Raw genomic sequence first — 19,449 nt, 5'->3', positions numbered from 1 at the left:
ATTTGAAGAGCCATGCTTTTCAGGGAAAATTGTTAATCTGACGTTCTTCCAAACTTGCATAATAACAATGATAACGCTCAAAAATTATTTTCACCTCTCAGAACTCAACCGTCTCTTTAAATATGCCTACTGTAACCATATTATGACAATTTTCTGTTTTGAAACAGAAGGCGCAGTCTGCTGAGCGCCAGAAGGTCGTGACCTCTGAATACACACGTCAAATGATAGGATTTAATGTCCTTCTGGTCCTCAACAGATAAAACAACAACAACAAACAAACGAATGGTTGAAAAAATTTGAATGATGTGCTTCCCTCTGTACTAGCTGTTTCAACAAGTGAATAGAACGGAAAACATTAAAAATTAGAGTTTAGAGACTTCGGTGGTAACTGCTTTATATGCACCGTTTTTAATATTATTATTATGACAGGTTGATTATCACTGCAATGATGAATTGCACTTTGATTTCAAGTTAAACCCACAAATACATGTACAGGTGTAGATAATCATCATATCCATCTTGTGTGACAAAACTGAAGTCTATCAAGAACAATGTCTTTTTGAGGTCAGTGAACTTTGAGGCCATGCAGGTCATTAACATTGAAGGTTAGGTGATTGGGTTGTGGAGCTGTCACAACCGATTCCATTCATCTCGCTCTTTTGAATTATTTCCATTTTTTATTTTTACGGACTGAATTCCATTAATATCATCTTTCATATTTACTGGAGGAGAACGTTGAATGAATATTAATTTTTTAACAACCTCCCATAAAAAGTTTTGAGGTTTATTGACCCAGTGCAATTATATTGATTCTGTTTGATTTCAATGGAAGTGTTATTATGGCTCCAGTGTTATTGTAAACACTTGTGGGATTTTGATACAGACATTCTTAACTCAGGGTCCATTACAATGCAAGAAATCCTTTAGAAAAAAAGAGAGGCTAAACAAAAAATTATCCATCCCTTTAAAAGGAGTTATCATGAAAGGTCCTTTGATTTGGAGCTGAAATAGCAATTTAATGACCGCTCACTCAAAAGACAATTTCTCGGAGAGCACTGATGGCATGGAGCAAGCCTTTTGCAAACCGAGATCATCATCATCGGGACAATTGAATCTATGGAGAGACGATCTCTCTCTCTCTTTCCCTTTCTTTCCATACCATGGGTCATCATGCTGAGAAGTGCAGTGCGGAATTGCTTTTGTGTTTTAGGAGTATACGGATGACTGAAAGAAAGAAAGGAAAACCTCGGCCGTCTGCTGTAAAATGGACATCTTCTATTGATATTGAAAACAGAGTAATAGGGAGGGAGACTGTTTGTAGTGAGTCCGTCCGTTCAGTCTCTCGCAAACTCCGCTCATTGTGTCATCGCAGGCTAGAGGTCTGTTGGGTCATTCAAAAGCAAATTGTATTGGACTGGAAGCTACCTATCAGGATTGGAGTTTTGTTGGTGTAGTCCTTTGCTTTGTCAGATTTGTTCACCTAAAAGTAAAACCATCAATGTCTAGCTGTCTTTGAAATTGTGCGGCCCTCTTATTACTGGACACTTATTTTTCCTGAACTTCTAAAGTGTGGGACACCACTCTGCCGACCCTTCCACCATCCACTCCACTTCTCCTCCACTCGAGTTTTCCACGAAGCACAATAGGAGCATTTGTCCTCTTGGGCAATAACATTGCACCCTCAAAGAGATAGATGGATAGAGAGGGGGATGACTATAGAGCCGTAGTAAAATCTCCAAACCCTATTCACAAGATTGAATCAACTCTAAACCTATTCTCCTTGCATGATTAGGCTGGGGACATACAACGGGAGGGCGCAACGTAAAGAACCCTTGTGAACTCGGTTGGTGGGATTCCTCCAGCGCTCCATTCAGTCATCAGTGACCCTTGTGAAAGCTCCTGGAGTAGGGGTACCCCTCTTCAATCCCCCTCTTCAATCCTATTATTCACGGATTCATTAGTATTTATCAGTCTCGATTTCTATTGAGCTTTACGAGAGACCGCTTTTAGACATCGCATGTGGAAACTCGTAGCAGGCAGATGATGATGATGATGAATACCTGTCTCGTTTAACAGCTCCAGGATATGTTCCTTTTCAACATTCACAGCTCGTTGAGCGGTGTTTAATCAGGGCATTTGCTCCAAGCTAGTATCATAGGTGCACAGCTCTGGCGTAACATGTAACAAAGTGGACTTGAAACTCGTCTTTCAGTGTAGCCAATTTAGTCGGACAGCTGGGGTATCATTCCACGTGACAGGACGTCAACAGTTGTGATTTTAGATTTGATTCCTTCAATGTACTTCTCCGTTCACGATCCGATGCCATTGGTGAAGGCACTAATGGTGCATCAGTGAGTTGAGATTTGTATCGTTTGACCAATGTCTTGGAAAGTTTCCTCATGGATGCCGAAATGGAGTATCCCTTTACCGTCATAATAAGGATATTTGCAGGTATTCATGAATATTTGAGAACTTATAGGTAAAGTTAGCATATGCTGGTATCTACATGTATCTTATACTCCCTTTGTGAGATGTGCTCATACAAGGAATACTTATATTTTATATTTCTTGTGGGAAAAGATTTCTATTGCTTCTCAACATGTTGTACACACAGAGATCAGACATTTGCAGCATGCAGGCTTGCCATTTTTCTACAGTTACTGCAACTAAAAGTGGATTGTTGAACGTCAGGAATTACCATAAACCTTTTCTTCGGATACCCGTACTACAAGGATCATCAGTGGATTAGCAAATAGAAATAAGACTGATCATATGAGAGACATTGCAATATTATCATCAGTGTGAAACAATTGTGTATTTATTTTGTATGGGGAATTCTGCGATCAAATCCCCACGCTGTTTCTGCCTGCCCCCGATCCTCTTCGCCCGTTCCACCCGCTGCCACCCCCGGAGCGACAATATCTCCACGGCTCGCTCGGCCATTCAGATGCACCTCATAGCAGAGGCGTATATGTTCTATGCTTGCCATCGTTACACAGGTATAAGGCCACGTATGAAATTATTGTCATCGTCCTGTAGTGTATTATTACCGGTATTATGCATTTCTGATTCAAATTCATTCAATTATCAGAAGAAAAACTAAATTCTTAGCAGTTGGAAGTTTTAAACTTCGATCTTGTGGTGTTGTTTATATCACAAGTTGACATTTTATTATATGCCGTTCAGATTCATATTTATTTAAGTATTAGAAGAAGTAGAAAATGTTAGCAGTTTCAAGTTTTATATATCAATCTTGTGGTGTTGTTATCACAAACTGACATCTGTTCATATTGATAAATTTACTTGAAAAGTGAAAAGAATAAAAACAAAATCAGAAGAAAACAAACGCTGATTTGTTAATCTATCCATGGTTTGATGGTTTGTAAAAAAAAATAAAAAAATTCCAAACTGACATCTTTGTCAACATCATACAAGAAAAAGTTATCAAGTATTGAAGAAGGCTTGAATTAGTTTTGGATCTACAATTAAGCATTTACATTCCACAATGTTCAAGCTACTTTCCTATCAGCACAGATATTGTTCAGAATAATAGCACAATCTATCTTTAAAAACAGCTAGGGGATTTGCAATCGTTTGGACACAAATCCCTGATGAAATGTGATAGACTGCACCTAATGGAGTGAAGATTTAGTAATGTTTAGTCTTCTTATTATCCCATATCAACCCCCTATTTTAATAGTCCTTCATCAAGACTTGTATTGTGATGGCGGAAGAATGCTTTTAAAATCTTTTGAAAGCTTTCCATTTTTGCCGGGAATCCGATCCCTGATTGGGGTCCCACAATGATGTGAAGACTTTTAGATGGATGTTTTGAATGTTTTTTAGTAATCTTAATCCAATGCTTTCAATTAGACTATTGTAAGGTTGAAGTACCTCTGATTTACTGCTCAGAAGCGCGATAAAAATGTTACTGCAGTTCATAAAGTGTTAATGTGCTTCTCTTAGAGAAAGTGAATGAATGTTTCCTTCAAGAGAATTGTATGTTATCAAAAGGTACAATGAAAGAGTGTTTGATTTATATACAATCAAAGCAGATTATTCAATCTGACATATACGGAAAAGTTATGAAAAAAGACACAAAAGATGAAAAATCATATACATGTATGCCTCCAGAGTTACCTTAAAAAAAATCTGAATTAATTTCATGTTATGTTTTTGACATCCTTGTAAAATTTTGCATTATTTCTCAAATCTTGGCTGTTCTTGTGCAGTCCTCTGTTGTATTTGAAAGGCGCATGTACAAATGTGTTTCAGATTTGGAAGGAATTGCATGCACTCAAGACAGTAGTTAAGCATTTGTTTTGTTGCTCAATATGACTTTCTAGCATGAAATATCTGTGAAGAAATCTCTTTTGCTCTCACTTTTCATTCATGCTTAACACGTACATAAATATTTCTCACACTTTATGTATAATGAAATGCACTTGATGAGGCATATTAAGGCCTATTCCACACCAAAGCGCCTATTGAGAAATGAATGAAACGAACATGAAAAATAGGACGGTGCTTTGGATAACAGGGCAGTGTTTCACGAAACTGTCATCAGTACAAATTCAATGACAACCCCTTGAAATGTGTGTATAAAAATGAACATGCCTTGCAATTGGTTGTCAGCAAACTGTTCATCATTGATTGCATGAAACCAGATTTTTTTTTAGATGACTTCCAAACCACAGAGCTTCTTATTCTTCCTTCTTTCTTTACAAGTTGCAATTATGTTTGTTTATAGAAGAGTATAATCTGTTCTGTGAATAATGAACTAACAAATGTATTTGTTTCTGAAACCAGATATTTTGTTAAGATGACTTCTACAAACCACTGAGCTTCTTTGTCTTCCTTTTTTCTTTACAAGTTGCAATTATCTATAGAAGAGTATTAACTATTCTGTGAATAACGAACTAACAAATATATTTGTTTCTTTTTGTTGCTTTTCTTGCAGTTTCAAGAAGCAAGAGGGACCATCACCATCGAAGCGGGCATGGATACGAGAGTTCGTCAACGTTGATGAGCAGCGACATTGACTCCACAAGCTGCTTTGAATCAACAGATGACGACAGCAGGTAAGTTGTATTAAAATCTTTAAAGAATTCTGAATTAGTTGATCTGTTAGGGCTATCAACAGATCGTCTGCTGAGCCAGAAGGGTGCTAACTCATAATAATAATTATTATTATTATAGGCATTTCTATAGCGCCATCTGTCTAGAATTTCTATTCCGAGGTGCACTTTTTAATTATTACCCCGGCTTTAGCCTAGCTGCCATTACAGCGCTCCAGCATTTCAAGGAATTAATTCTTGCCAGGTACCTAGTTACCTCACCTGGGTTGAGTGTGGCAAATGAAGATTAATGCCTACAACTGTAGCAGTCCGTTTGCTTTTAGAATATATTGTGAAATGAATCTGCCGAACTGTATGCAATCCGAAGAAGAAAAAAATACAGAAGCATACTTTATGAATCATAGTAAAAGTAGCAAGATCAAATTACATTTCATTTAAATGCATCCCATCTGAAATTCTGTAGATTTGTATGTATATATTTAGTGAAAATGAATATTTGACAGAGGCCCCCGTTTAAAACCAGTCTCTTCTGTCAAAGCTCTGACAGTATACATCTGTGTATACACCTTATCCTAAATTGAAGTGCTCTCAACAAAGACTTGGATTTCATCATTTTTAATCAAATTTCTCCCCTTCTGAAGGCAAACTCATCACCTGTGTCAGTATTGACATTTATGGAGAAAGAAATTATTCATAATCTGTGTGCAATATAAACTGATAGCTGCGTGCCAAGAGGCCAAATATTGACAGACCGTATGAAGGCTTTATGAGGTTTTCCATACTTCCAAGTTTGGACAAAGTCCATGTATGGAAATGACAGGTTGTTCAGACTGGAGGTAATTTATAGGAAAATCATATACAGAAACGTATAAAGAATCATTGTATTGTTCGCACTCCATAACAACATCATACAAAGAAACGTCAAGAAACGTCACTTAAAGAAACTAGCTTTGATGAGGTCAGTTGACATGACAGGTTGTCAATCATCGATGTGCGCTCATGATAAGCCTCCCCCTCTCCCTCTCTCCCCCTCTCCCCTCTCCCCCTTTCCCCCTTTCCCCCTCTCCCCCTCTCCCCCTCTCCCCCTCTCCCCCTCTCCCCCTCTCCCCTCTCCCCTCTCCCCTCTCCCCCTCTCCCCCTCTCCCCCTCTCCCCCTCTCCCCCTCTCCCCCTCTCCCCCTCTCCCCTCTCCAGGGAAAAAAAATACTTTTAACATTTTGGGGGCTACTTTTCAAGCTTGCTAGCATGAAAATAACAATCTTTAATTTGTTTTGCATTGAACTCTATGCACATTTTTGAGGGCTCTTTTATGACTTTCGGGGGCTCTTTTTGGCATTTCGGGGGCTAATTCGCCCCAAGCCCCCGTGTATTTTTTTCACTGCCCCTCTCCCCTCTCCCCCTCGCCCCCTCTCCCCCTCTCCCCTCTCCCCTCTCCCCTCTCCCCTCTCCCCTCTCCCCTCTCCCCTCTCCCCTCTCCCCTCTCCCCTCTCCCCTCTCCCCTCTCCCCTCAGTTATACAATTTTTGCACCATATGACGTTCAGACAAGAAATGGACCCTGATTTTTTTATCATGTTTTCATTTGAAATGATACTCAAACATGTGTTTTGCTATACAACGTTTTGTTATATGATGTTCAGACTAGTATAAATAACATAATTTTCATATAGCTATACGATAAGTTTTTGGTAGTCTGAAGGGGGCTCAGTCAAGCTCGATATTTGTCTGGGAAGTGTGAAGATTTTCTCGGAGATCCTAATCTTGTGTGGCGAGCTTTTCAATTTCGGCTCGAAATATGCAAATATTTGCGAGTTTATTGTGGGGTTAAATATACATTAATAGGTTGAATGCAGTAGATGTCCTTGAAACTATATTATATTTGTTCAATTGTGCTTCAATAAGAGCATTTGTCTGGTGTAATGGAAGTGTGTTTGCTATTGGGTATTAAATTAAAAGGTGGTTTATGAAAACCAGGGATGGATAAGTTGTGAAGAACATTGCCTTTTAAGAATGTGAAGTTGAGACCTCGTAAATTTACATTTTGATCAAGTATGACTGTTAAATGAAGTGTTAAATGCAGCAGTATAAGAAAGCAAGCCTAAGACACAGGAACAAAAAACAACACCCTCGAACAAAAAAAAAACAAAAAAACAAAAAAAAAAAACATAGAAGAACAAAAAATATCCAAACATTTTTCAGTGGTATTTATGTGTCTGTCTAATATGGTTGAAAAGACATGTACCATCAGAGAAGAAAGCCATATCGTCTTAGAACACATTTCTAACATGTATTAACTTGCAGTTGACCACTTTTGTTCTTATACATGTATCTTCATTCTCAGTCAATTAAGACTTAATCAGTTATGAGGCGGTAAACTTTCTAAAATTCAAAATGATGGATGTGTACGCTTCACATATACAGAGGTGCCAACCAGTACGATTTAATTGTATTTAGTACGATAATAAGAGTGGAATAAGATAATACGATATCACCTCATTTTTCAAAACAGAAAAAAAAACCCCGGCGGAATCGCATTAAAACATGAACAAGTAAACCCCTGCAGCCCCAACAAAAACTTTGCTTTACAATTTTCTTTTAAAATTTTAATGAAAGAGCAAACATTTTACTTGACTGTACGTACCAGTATCACATTTTTCTGAAATTTTACTGGCCCGGGGCCAACCGGCCATTGGTAGTGTCGAGTTTTCGTGAAAATCTGATTTTTCTCTCCAAAATCCGATTTTTTAGGATACTCAGTCTGTTTTTTTTGTGTCAAGAGGTTGGCATCTCTGCATATATCATTACTACAACATCTTTTATCTATCTTGCTATATTGGAATTTTAAGGATCATATTTATTGTCAATTTAACAATGGAAATTTGTGGTATACTTTCATTCAAAAAGACAAATTCAATAAAACAATTTGTGTTGACAAATAACAAAAACTATCAAACATAGATATAGTCATGCATCAAAAATAATAAACATGTGTACAAAGTGAGGTGGAACATGCTTGTAATAATCTCATCAATATTTCTTGTTGTATTTCTTCTTGCAGTAGATTCAGTAGTGCCACAGAAAGGAGTAGCTTAGCCAGGCCGATGAGGGGACCACCAAAGAACCGCAAGAAGAAGAGGAGATCTAAGATGCCACCAGTACACAGAGTAAGTATGGATATAACGGTGAAACCTGTGTATTTAAGGCATCTGGTAACTTTGTCTCAGATTCTGAAAAAAAATCATGGATTTAGCTCATGCTGCAATGATAATTATAAACCTTTAGGTCAGTCAGGAACCCCATGACTTTTACAAGCCAATCGCCTGTCTGATTATCAAGATATTTATGATTTAAAATCAAAACCAAATTTTGCGTTTTCCTAACGGTTTTCATAACACTATAGTCCATTGGGAAAAATGAGTACCCAGTATAGTAAAACCGGTCACTCAAAGATGCATCTCAGATTTAACATTGTTAAACGATGCCTCAGGGAGAATTAACAGTGTAGGAATACATTATTGAGCTTTGGTCACTTGAGAAAGGTTAAGTTCTGGCCAAGGGGGCAGGAAGTTCAGTATTAATCAGCTTTAAACTTTAGGGTATATTTTGGGGTCTTAGATTTCAAGTATTTTGGGGGACTCGGATTTCAAGTATTTACGGTATTAACAGAATTATCGAGACCACGAATGCATAGCATAATTTCTGAGTGTTAGATCACTGCCCACATTTATGAATTCAGACCTTCACCAAATCACTAGCCTTTTTATGCAGATTGTCTCATTTCGTCCTATATAAGTTTATAAGGATAATAAAATTTGTTGAATGGATGCATGTACGATGCTTGAATCATGTAGCAAGTTTTAGACATTTAATTCCCCCTCACAGGACATGTACCGGTATGTCTCTACAATCAGGCATCCTGAAAGAACTATTGGGGATATTTGAGTTACAAGTTTTTCTTATTTTTAAATATTAATTTTTTTTTTAATTATTATCAGTAATATATTTTTTTGTCTTCAGTACAATCGATAGCTTTTCATTGGAATTTCGATTTAGAGCTTTTCATGCATATAAAATGTCGAGCTTAACAGGTACATATATTGCCTTTTTTAATATTCATCTTGCATCAGGGAAGTTTCAGGTTTTACTACAGTAATTGCCTTGTATTTTATCTTCATCAGATTATTTTTAATTCTTGTGCATAAGACATACGTGAAGTGATTGCGTTCTGTCCTTGTGTAGAATGTAGACTTGAACTGTGGACATGGAATGCAATTGAACACTTTTTCGCTGAAAATACAGGATCCATTTCAATTTGTTCACTTTTTTTCTCTCTTTAGGCATCATCTTTCAGTAGTATAACAGACTCAACAATGTCCCTCAACATCATTAATGTCACATTAAACTTAGGTAAGTCTACTAAGTCATCAGCTCAAATTCAATATTTGTTTGACTGCATTCTGTATTTATTTTGATTTGACTGCATTCTGTATTCATTTTGATTTGACTGCATTCTGTATTCATTTTGATTTGACTGCATTCTGTATTCATTTTAATTTGACTGCATTCTGTATTCATTTTGATTTGACTGCATTCTGTATTCATTTTGATTTGACTGCATTCTGTATTCATTTTGATTTGACTGCATTCTGTATTGATGTTTGTTGTTGTTGTAAATTTGAAATGATTTTGTCAATAATGTTGTTAAGTTTAGGACCAGAAGAGTGCCAGTCTTGTGTAAAATTTGTTAAATGGCCTTCTGGCTCCAGACAGAAAATATATATTTTAATTTAGATGTTTTTATTAAAATTATTTGACATATACTGAAAATTACATTTGGTTATAAATACATCATGTAGTGGTTTGGGTTGAACCTTCTTTCTTCTGTTTACTTCATTATTTTGTTTTAATGTTTCTAGTTCAACTGTATTTAAGCAAGGTAGAAAATAAAACATGCGCTAGACAGATGATTATTGCAATGTGAAATTTACCACAGCCATCTTGTATTTTTCTTTGTAGGTGCAAAATGATGATGTGTTAGGTTTCAATGAAGTTAAATGTTTTGTTGTTGTTTTATATGTGTGTGAAGTATGTCACACAAGAGAGCTGTTAGCTGTAAGTACTATTGGAGGGGGAGGGGGGGGGGGGGGGAATGTACGCGAAAAAAGAAAATGAAAGGATAAGAATTAAATGATTTTCGTTAACATGTCTGTAAAAGTAACTACGGTAGCAAGATGAATAAAACTTCAGTAGGAATCTTCTGTGTGCTAAGATGTCTATTTTTTTGAAATTATTGATATGGAATCATTTTTTTTCTTTCTTGCAGATAAAATTAATTTTCTTGGCATCAGTATTGTTGGTCAGAGTAATAAAGGAGGAGACGGTGGCATTTATGTGGGCTCCATAATGAAAGGGTAAGTCTTCGAGTCAAAACCTCATGCACGTTCTGTTACTTTCAAACCTAAAGGAAGAGAGGTTATATGAGATGAAAGGCCAAATTCATTCTTTGAAATGCAGTATTATGTTCTCATATTAAAATGTACAGGTACATGTATCTTACAAAATATGAAGATACAAAATAAAAATACAGGTTTAAAACACATCCCACAGTCCATAGTGTAATTTTTTTTTTTAAAGTTTGTTATCATGCATTGCATCTGCATTATAGAAAATAAATGATGTACCAATATCTTGTTTTTATTGGGTCTCTTTAATCAATTGACTTTTTGGTGAAAGGATGCCAATTTGTTTGCTGCGACATCGTAATCGTAATCACAACATTTCCTATCAAGACAAAAACTTGTTTGTTCCTCTAGTTGCAAAACATGCTATACACAATGCTCTCTAAGATGTCTTGAGGACAATGCAGTTATATTAAGAATGGTGCGGAATAAAGAACCGATCACTTTCAATTTTCCTCAAAAGGAGGGGTTAACGACATTTATCATAGGAGCCGCGGACTGGCCGAGCTTGCGATTAAAACGCAAACCCCAATAAATGCTCAGTTGATGGGTTTCGTAATAGGGTTTGAAAATGTTATCATTGCGTTGCCTTTGTGTCCGCGCCTAACTCCTAATCAGTGACTCACATTTTGTGAAATTAACTCCCAAGATATGGCAAGAATGACAACAATGTGTGCTTTTCTCATTTGGAATGTGACTCAATGTTGTAATTGCCTTTAACCCGGCCCGGCATAGCTGTAGGCAGTACTTGATGAACGATATGCACTTTTCTCGCTCAGCTTCTTGTCTCGATGAGAAAAACCTAGCAATTTTCTTTGCCATTTGGGAGTAATTTTGATTTAACAGAATAGTAATCAAATTTGGCAGTTTGATGCATAACTCAGGTTTTTGTCACAGAAAGTATTTTTTGTTGTGTTGGAATGATTATTTTAAGGTAGATCATGCTGATGAGTCATCTCATTTGAAAAGTGCAAAGGATGTGACTAGAAATGTGGAAATAGTGAAAAAGAGGCATTTTTGTTAATGAATAGTGGAAATACCCTCACTGCGGTGAAATCATCACATAACTTTGAAACCTGAAGAATATAGGAATTTTAAAGCAAATGAGACATTATTGATGGATAATGAAAATATTTTCACTGCGGTGAAAGCATCACATAACTTTGAAACCTGAAGAATATCAGAGTTTTATAGCAAATGAGACATTATTGATGAATAATGAAAATATTCTCACTGCAGTGAAATTATGACACAACTTTGAAACCTGAAGAATATAGAGAGCGTTATAGCAGATGAATTTATTCAACCAAGAGCTTATTGGATGAGATTTCAACCCGATCTTATTTGATTTGATTTCATTTTGATATCTTCCTCTAAATTATGAACTGAGATTATGTTAGTACTCAGCTTCTCTTTTATAAAAAAAATGTATAGGAATTAGCAAAGGGTATTTCATCATTTCATGAGCATGATGCACTTTTTGTTGGCTAATAGTCTGACTTGCTTATGAATCTGTTAAAAGTTGGGTAATCATTGACAAATCAAATATTATTTGTTGCAAATTTAAAGCTTACAATTACCTGTGCAAAAGATGCGATTAAAGGAGTCTTAACAATGCATGATTCACAACAAAGTACAAAGTTATTATCATACATGTACATTTCCCTCAACCAAAGACTCACCGAGAGACTGGGGGCTATTTCTTGATGGGACCACAGGTTTGCTGTGTGCGAGACTTGTACACCAATTAATGATGTTTCCACCAAGTCAGGTGTCAGCGAATAATGACCTACTGCACGTGGAAACTGATGACCATCTCCCTTTAAGTCATTATGTGATATTGGATGAGAGTGAAAAACTGAAAATATATATATTTTTTCTATTGATAACAGGGGCGCAGTAGCAGCAGACGGGAGGATAGAACCCGGAGATATGATCTTACAGGTAAGAAGAAATCATATATGTATCTTATCTGAGTAAACCGATTACCCACTGAATGACATACAGTGAAACCACCTGTTTAGAAAGACCGCTGGTCTATATTTACCACGTACAGTCGAATCTGCTTTAGCAACCACTTGTATAGAAAGACCACATTTTGCCATGCACTCCCACCCCCTGACAAGGCATTTGTGCATTTAATTTTTTAATTTGTGCATTTAATTTCCAAGCCTGCACATTGCCAAACTCAGAGATCTAACTTTGCAGTTATTATCTAGATCATTAATAACACGAGGCGATATTAAAAATAATCTAATATGTCATCTATATTTTATCTGTTCCTCAGGTCAACGAGGTCAGCTTTGAGAACATGAGTAATGATGACGCAGTCAGAGTATTAAGAGAAGCAGTACATCAACCAGGGTACGTCTACTATAAAAATCATTCCATTTATGTTTTAGTCTATCAGATTAGTCTATCAAATTGTGTATGTATTTATCAGTTTTACTGCCTTTTAAGTTGGTTTCAACCTTGGAAAATCTTCTAAAGGTGCTGATTGTTTCAAGTTAAACAAAATTATGTTTCTTATGTATAATTGTGAAATAGAAATGAAACTTAATTTCTATAGACTTATTCCAAAGTCATCAAACTAGGCTTGGCAGTAAGAACTTATCCCAGGTATTAAAATGTGTGATTTTGAGGCATTTTGTAATAATAACCCTTTAAAAATGATGCGCGCTATTCCTCAGTTTTTTTCTTCATTTTAGTACTCATGTATCACCTTTGACTAATTGTTTCCATCTCTGTTATTTCTATGCAGTCCTATCAAATTAGTGGTAGCTAAATGCTGGGACCCCTCACCGAAAGGATACTTCACCATTCCAAGAAGTAAGTGAATATTTTGTTTTCTTTCTCTCCCCCCCCCCCAAACAAAAATATACTCCTGTTTTCTTATTGTCTGCTCGAAGGAGGACACGATGTTCCACATTTGTCCAAAAATACATCTTGTAAATGTTCATTAATTGTATGATTTCCTTCCTGAATGATCGATTTTCAATCTGATTAAAGCCCAACTGCACTACTTATAGCTACTTGCGCCCTCTATATAGCAAACAATGCCTAAGTGGTGATCGTTGGTCCTCCATGGTCCCCTTTTTCTTATTTAATTGAGAGCTGATTTGATGAGATAACCACCTGTCAGTGACCATGCAGGGAGGTTTAATCCCTCCTGGCCAAACTAGTGCAGATATGCTGTAAGTTAAATTCATTGAAATCTAAACACATTGCAGTTAATTTGATGGAGTGAAATTTATTCTACCAAGAGCTAACAACGCACTGTTAAAATTGTATCCATCTGTGTTATACTTTCTTTGCGAACTGTACACTGCAACACATCATTATACAGACTTAGCACAATGTAAAAACTACCCATCAGTCTGAACTCAAGGATTTTTATGTTTACCCCTCCCCCCCCCCCCCCTCACAAGTAATCCAGTGTTTTTAAAGTTTGTGTTTCAAATGTATTTGTATAATCATTGTGAATATGTATGGCCTAAATTCTTTGTAGACTTCATATCTGTGACAAGAAAATTGAGCAAGGTTCTGTTTAAATGATGTGTAAATTATCATTTATCATGTGCAGGTGAGCCGGTAAGACCCATCGACCCAGGTGCATGGGTAGCACACACAAATGCCATGAAAGGTAAGGATGTGGATAGTTATGATGATGATTATGATGATGATACATGTAGTGGTGATGATGATGATGGTTATGATGATGAAGATGATAATGATGATTATTATTACAATGATGATGATGACTATTATTATGATGATAATAAGATTTGTTGCAGCATTTTGATATACAATTTGGGAGAGATTTTTCTGTATCCTTATTCTTCTAGGTGAAGCAGGTCTCTATAATAATTTTACTTTGGCCACTACTCTAAACTATAAGATGACAGTGAAGATGATAATGATGATGGTGGTCATTATTATAATGATAATAAGATGTTTTAGAGCATGTGAATGTAAAGTTTTGGGGGAGACTTGTCTGTATCCTAATTCTTCAAGGTGAAGAGGATCTCTTTAATGATTTGGTGTTTGCCATTTCTCCGCTCTCCTTTGAGAATAGTGGATATTGTCTGTTCAAAACCAGGAGGGTGTTAACTGTGTGTAAAAGTGTACAAGTTAATGCTCCAAACAGATATCAGTAATTCCTGTTTCCAAAGATGATGAAGGCATTAAACTTGATATCAAAACAAATTAAAGATATGAAAAATTACCATGAATTTTTTTTTCTTTCTCCATCTTACTACAGTTGCTGCAGAGTATCAAGGAAGGGCGGGGCCTATGAGTCCGTCAATGACCTCTATGACCTCTACAAGCTCTTCCATCACCAGCTCACTACCAGAGTCAGAGAGTGAGTTGAGATAAAGTCTGTTTTGGGTAGAAGGGGGTAGGAGGAAGGGGAGGAAATTGGTAGGGAAGGGAAGAGGAGGAAGGATAGGATAGAAAGAAGGAGAGAAAAGGGCTAGGGCATTGGAAGAGGGAAGGGGAAAGGGGACAGGGAGCAGGGAGCAGGGGGGGGGGGGCAGGAGAAGGGGGAGGGGTGAGGAGTGGATAGGAGAAGGGTAAGGGAGAAGAACGGATAGGGAATAGGGAGAGGGAGGGATAGATGAAAGGCTAGGGGATGGGAGAAGGGAGGAGGAGGGGCAGGAGGGACAGGAGAAGGGGAGAGGGACTGGACAGGGAGGGGAGGGGCAGAGGAAGGGCTAGGGGTGGGAAGGGCAAAGGGAAAGGGAGCAGAAAGGGCAGAAGAAGTGGGGAGGGGAGTTGGATAAGAGAAGGGGAAGGATAGAGGGATTGATAGGGGATGGGGAGAGGGAGGGCAGAGGAGGGGCAGAGGAATGGGAGGGATAGAGGAGATGGGATATAGAAAGAGAGGAGGTGGGATTAGACATTGGGCTCTAATGTTTAGGCTAATAATGTTAGAAATAATCATGTATCTTCATGAATTATTACAGTATTGAGATGTGATACTAACTCATCTGTTTAGATAGTAGTGTCATATACCCTTGTCATTATCTGGGCCCTGTTTCACAAAACTTGTTATCAATAACAGGTAGCAATAACTGTTATAAGCTACTGAAATTGTGGCATTTGGTTGGCTGAGAGGACATTTGTCATAGAAATTGAACATCTATTATTGATAACAAGTTCTTGTGAAAAAGGGCCCCATCTCAGTCCATCTCTGTGTGTCTATCTAACTTTTTCTCTCCCCTTGATTCATGGAGGGTTAGAAGACTTTGGACGCCTCACCCTCAACACGGACATGACGACCATTGCTAGGGCCATGGCGGCTCCGGATTCCGGCCTCGACATTAGAGATAGAATGTGGCTCAAAATCACCATCTCAAGTGCTTTCATAGGTAAGTCGACCTGTGAATCCTAGGTGTGGTCAAAGGTCAAAGGACTCTGGCCATAATATAACCGGAAAATCACATAGAAACATGTACAAATAAACCCCTGCATCCCTGAAAAAAATTTGCTTTACAATTTTCTCATTAAATGATAATGAAAGAGCAAACATTTTACTTCAATGTTTTTTACCAGTAAAACATTTTTCTGACATTTTACTGTATCGGGGCCAACGGGCGCAGTTTTCGTGAAAATCTGATTTTTAAAGATATTCAGTCCGTTTTTGGGGTGTCAAGGGGTTGGCATCTCTGCCTTTATAAGCCTATTACTTTTCATCACTACCGTTGTTATTTCTCATAGGTTCTGATGTAGTGGAATGGTTGTTCACGCACGTCGAAGGGTTCCAGGACAGGAGAGAAGCGAGGAAGTACGCCTGCAATCTCTTAAAAGCCGGCTTCATCAGACACACCGTCAACAAGATCACATTCTCCGAGCAGTGCTACTATGTCTTTGGTGACCTCTGCGGAAGTAAGTCTCAAGGGTTAACTTATGTTAAAGCCCCACTGTACTACTTATACAGGTAGCTACTTGTGTCCTCTATATAGCAGACAATGCCTAATCGATGCCAGTTGGTCCCCCATGATCTCCTTTTTCTGATGTTAATTAAAAGCTGATTTGATGAGATAACCACCTGTCAGTGACCTTGCAGGGAGGTCTAATTCCCCCTGGCCAAACTAGTGCAGACTTTGAAAGAAACTGCAAAAGGATGATTTTGTGATCTGAAAAAAAATGTACATACTTTCGGATTGATGTGCTGCAGGATGGTCCTAGAATAGTAATAAAATTGCGATTTGCCACAGGAACTTGTAATGTGCTTTCACCTGTAAATTCCATTCAAGAATTGTATGGAAGTATTGAACAGTGGAATTGGACTAAAAAGGTCTGCATTTTACTTTCAGAAACATAACAGTTATATCTCTTTAGGTTTATATCCGCTGAAGATAAAATAGTTAAAATGCTCTCAATTTTGACCGATATTACATTTGCTTGTTGATTTTCATTGTGTTGATAATTACATTGTCCGAAATGTTGTTCTAAGCAGCTCTATGGTTTGTGTTTTATATCACTCTCTTCAAATTTGTTTTGAGGTTTGGTATGCTTCGCGGTTTTATCAGGTATCGTAACAAACTATTTTAAAGTCCCACTGCACTACTTGTAGCTACTTGCGCCCTCTTTATAGCAAGCAATGCCTAAGCAGTGACCGTTGGTCCCCCATGATCCTCTTTTTCTTATGTTGATTGAGAGCTGATTTGATGAGATAACCACCTGTCAGTGACCATGCAGGGAGGTGTAATCCCTTCTGGCCAAACTAGCGCAGACAGGTTTTGAGGTTTCGTATGCTTCATGGCTTAATCAGGTATCGTAACTAACTATTTTAAATCACGTCTTCTCCATCCCCCCTCCCCCCCTCCCCAGACATGGCTTCGCTGTCCTTAGGAGACGAGGCATCAGAGGCGGACAGGGACACGTTAGCACCCCTACCCCAGCAGGGCCATTGGATGCCCCCGCCCCTCCCCACTGCACCCCCAATGCCTTATCAGATGCCCCCTGGGGTGCCGGGCTACACCAGCTTTGACACAGCTAGCTATACAAGCTTCGGTGCCACCAGCATTGGTAGTGGAAGCGGAGGTAAGTTGATGGAGATTCCAGTCTTTTTTTTTGCCATGCCCATGAAATAGTATACTGTACAAATCCAATCCAAGAATTTATAAAATGCCAATATCTAGTTGCCTAATCAAAGGCGCCGATGAAACTACCAAAAATGTCTGTTCATGATTCTAACTGGGAAAGACAAAAAAAGCAGTTGCTAATTGTAAGCAATCTGAAATAGGTATGTCTTTAGGTGAGTTCTAAAAGTGGATAACTGGTGACAAGAGCCAAGGATTTGGGGAAGACCATTCCACAATCTCGATGCACAGGCAGTAAATGATCGATCCCCTAGAAGAGAGAGTGTTCGAGGACTCTCAAGCAGGTATTTACCTGCAGATGGCAAATTAGTTTGAGGGTTACAAATAATATACACTAGTAAGGGCGTTAGTAAGAATTATGTTAGCTATACAAGCTTTGGTGCTACCAGCATAGATTGTGGAAGTAGAAGTAAGATAATGGATGGAGCAGTTAATAAAAAATAAAAAATTGATTTATGTAAGAAAAGCTCTTAAAGAGCTCTGTGAAATTTAAAGAGATTTTAGGAAAGAACCTTTTTTTGTAGAAATTCCAAAATGTGTTTTGGTGCACACACACACACACACACACACACATAAAAAATTAAAAAATTGAACGGTAACAATGAGATTTGTTTCCCCATGAGCACTTAATAAAGCCCTATGAGTTTTTAGTAGTTATTTTCACTGAAATGCCTCAAGTAAATTACTTCTAACTCATTATTGTGGGTAGTAGTGATTCTGATAATAGTCTGAATAAAATTTCTGAGTAAGATTGATAAGCACTTTATCTGAGGGTACAGAGCCCCAGATATTGCTATTACCCCAGCTTGAAATTTTTGTCCATGATATGATGATGAAGTATTTAAAGAATTTCTTCCTGACACTTTTATATTTCTAGGAAGCAGTGATTCTGGTCACAGCCAAGCCAAAGCCATGGCGGCCAAAGGAGGGTCAGGCAGCAAGGGCAGTGGGTCAGAGTCATCTGACCAAGCCTCGACCGTGGCCGGAGACATCCCTCCTGCCCTCATGGGCAGCATGCAGGGCATCGGTCCCCCCTCCGTCACCAACACCGGCATGATGGTGCCCGGCGGCGCACCCTGCGGTAGCCTCGGGAGCCTCGGTAGCCACGGTGCCCTGTCCAACCACGGCATCGGTCCCCCTTCCATGGGAGGGGTCCAGCACCAAGTCATCGGCTTCGGTCCCCCTCCCGGTGTCCCCCACCAGCTGCAGCACGTGATCGGGCCCCCACCGCACCAGACCCAGGGGATCGGCCCCGCCCAGGGCATCGGTCCCCCTAGCCAGGGGGTGCCCCAGATGATGGTACCAATGATGCCTCGACAACTCGGTAGCGTGCCTGAGGATCTCTCCGGCAGCAGACAGTCATTCCGCATGGCCATGGGAAACCCTTGTGAGTTCTTTGTCGATGTCATGTAAACAAAAATATATCCAAACCGACAACCAACCCCAATCCAGCTAGACTAAATCCTCTTTTATATACTTTCTCCCACCTAGCATCAGTTACCCATGACACCTCTCGCTTGTATCATATAGAAATATATATTATCTACCTGTGTGTTTTGTTTGAGTTGAAATAGCATGCATCTATTATACTTTATATTTGTCTGTGTGTTGCCGATAGCTGTGGTAGGAAGTACAGCTTTCAAAAAAAAATGCTAGATGATGTAACATAGAGCTTCTTGTGCAATGTTGATTGATCTGGAGAGAGAAAGGTCAGTCGTGTAATGCTTATTTTTTTGTTGCGATTAGTAGTATTCTGGCAATAATCATAGTAGATTCTTTGTTCAATGTGTGATTTTTAAAAACCTT

At 38.3% G+C, this 19,449-nt stretch overlaps 1 protein-coding gene across 5 annotated transcripts in view; it reads left to right on the top strand.

The window, feature by feature from the left end:
* The window catches only part of LOC584189 (segment polarity protein dishevelled homolog DVL-3), an 85,321-nt gene that overhangs the window by 62,006 nt on the left and 3,866 nt on the right, over window positions 1-19,449 (top strand). For 2 of the 5 annotated variants that reach the window (XM_030986905.1, XM_030986902.1), the window contains exons 6-18: window positions 4,961-5,081; window positions 8,134-8,239; window positions 9,413-9,482; window positions 10,399-10,486; window positions 12,427-12,478; window positions 12,822-12,898; window positions 13,296-13,363; window positions 14,118-14,177; window positions 14,796-14,897; window positions 15,772-15,906; window positions 16,256-16,423; window positions 17,372-17,584; window positions 18,521-19,030. In XM_030986905.1, the coding sequence (XP_030842765.1) occupies window positions 4,961-5,081; window positions 8,134-8,239; window positions 9,413-9,482; window positions 10,399-10,486; window positions 12,427-12,478; window positions 12,822-12,898; window positions 13,296-13,363; window positions 14,118-14,177; window positions 14,796-14,897; window positions 15,772-15,906; window positions 16,256-16,423; window positions 17,372-17,584; window positions 18,521-19,030 (1,770 nt within the window). Of the gene's footprint in view, window positions 1-2,487; window positions 3,000-4,960; window positions 5,082-8,133; window positions 8,240-9,412; window positions 9,483-10,398; window positions 10,487-12,426; window positions 12,479-12,821; window positions 12,899-13,295; window positions 13,364-14,117; window positions 14,178-14,795; window positions 14,898-15,771; window positions 15,907-16,255; window positions 16,424-17,371; window positions 17,585-18,520; window positions 19,031-19,449 lie in introns of those variants that run through there. The other 3 variants (XM_030986906.1, XM_030986904.1, XM_030986903.1) reach the window with 3 other exon arrangements.

This window comes from Strongylocentrotus purpuratus, unplaced genomic scaffold (assembly GCF_000002235.5).
Source record: "Strongylocentrotus purpuratus isolate Spur 01 unplaced genomic scaffold, Spur_5.0 spur5_scaffold_16, whole genome shotgun sequence".
In the NCBI taxonomy this organism is placed as follows: domain Eukaryota; kingdom Metazoa; phylum Echinodermata; class Echinoidea; order Camarodonta; family Strongylocentrotidae; genus Strongylocentrotus; species Strongylocentrotus purpuratus.
Note: the sequence above shows the minus strand (reverse complement) of the source record. Positions and strands in the feature narration are given on the sequence as shown.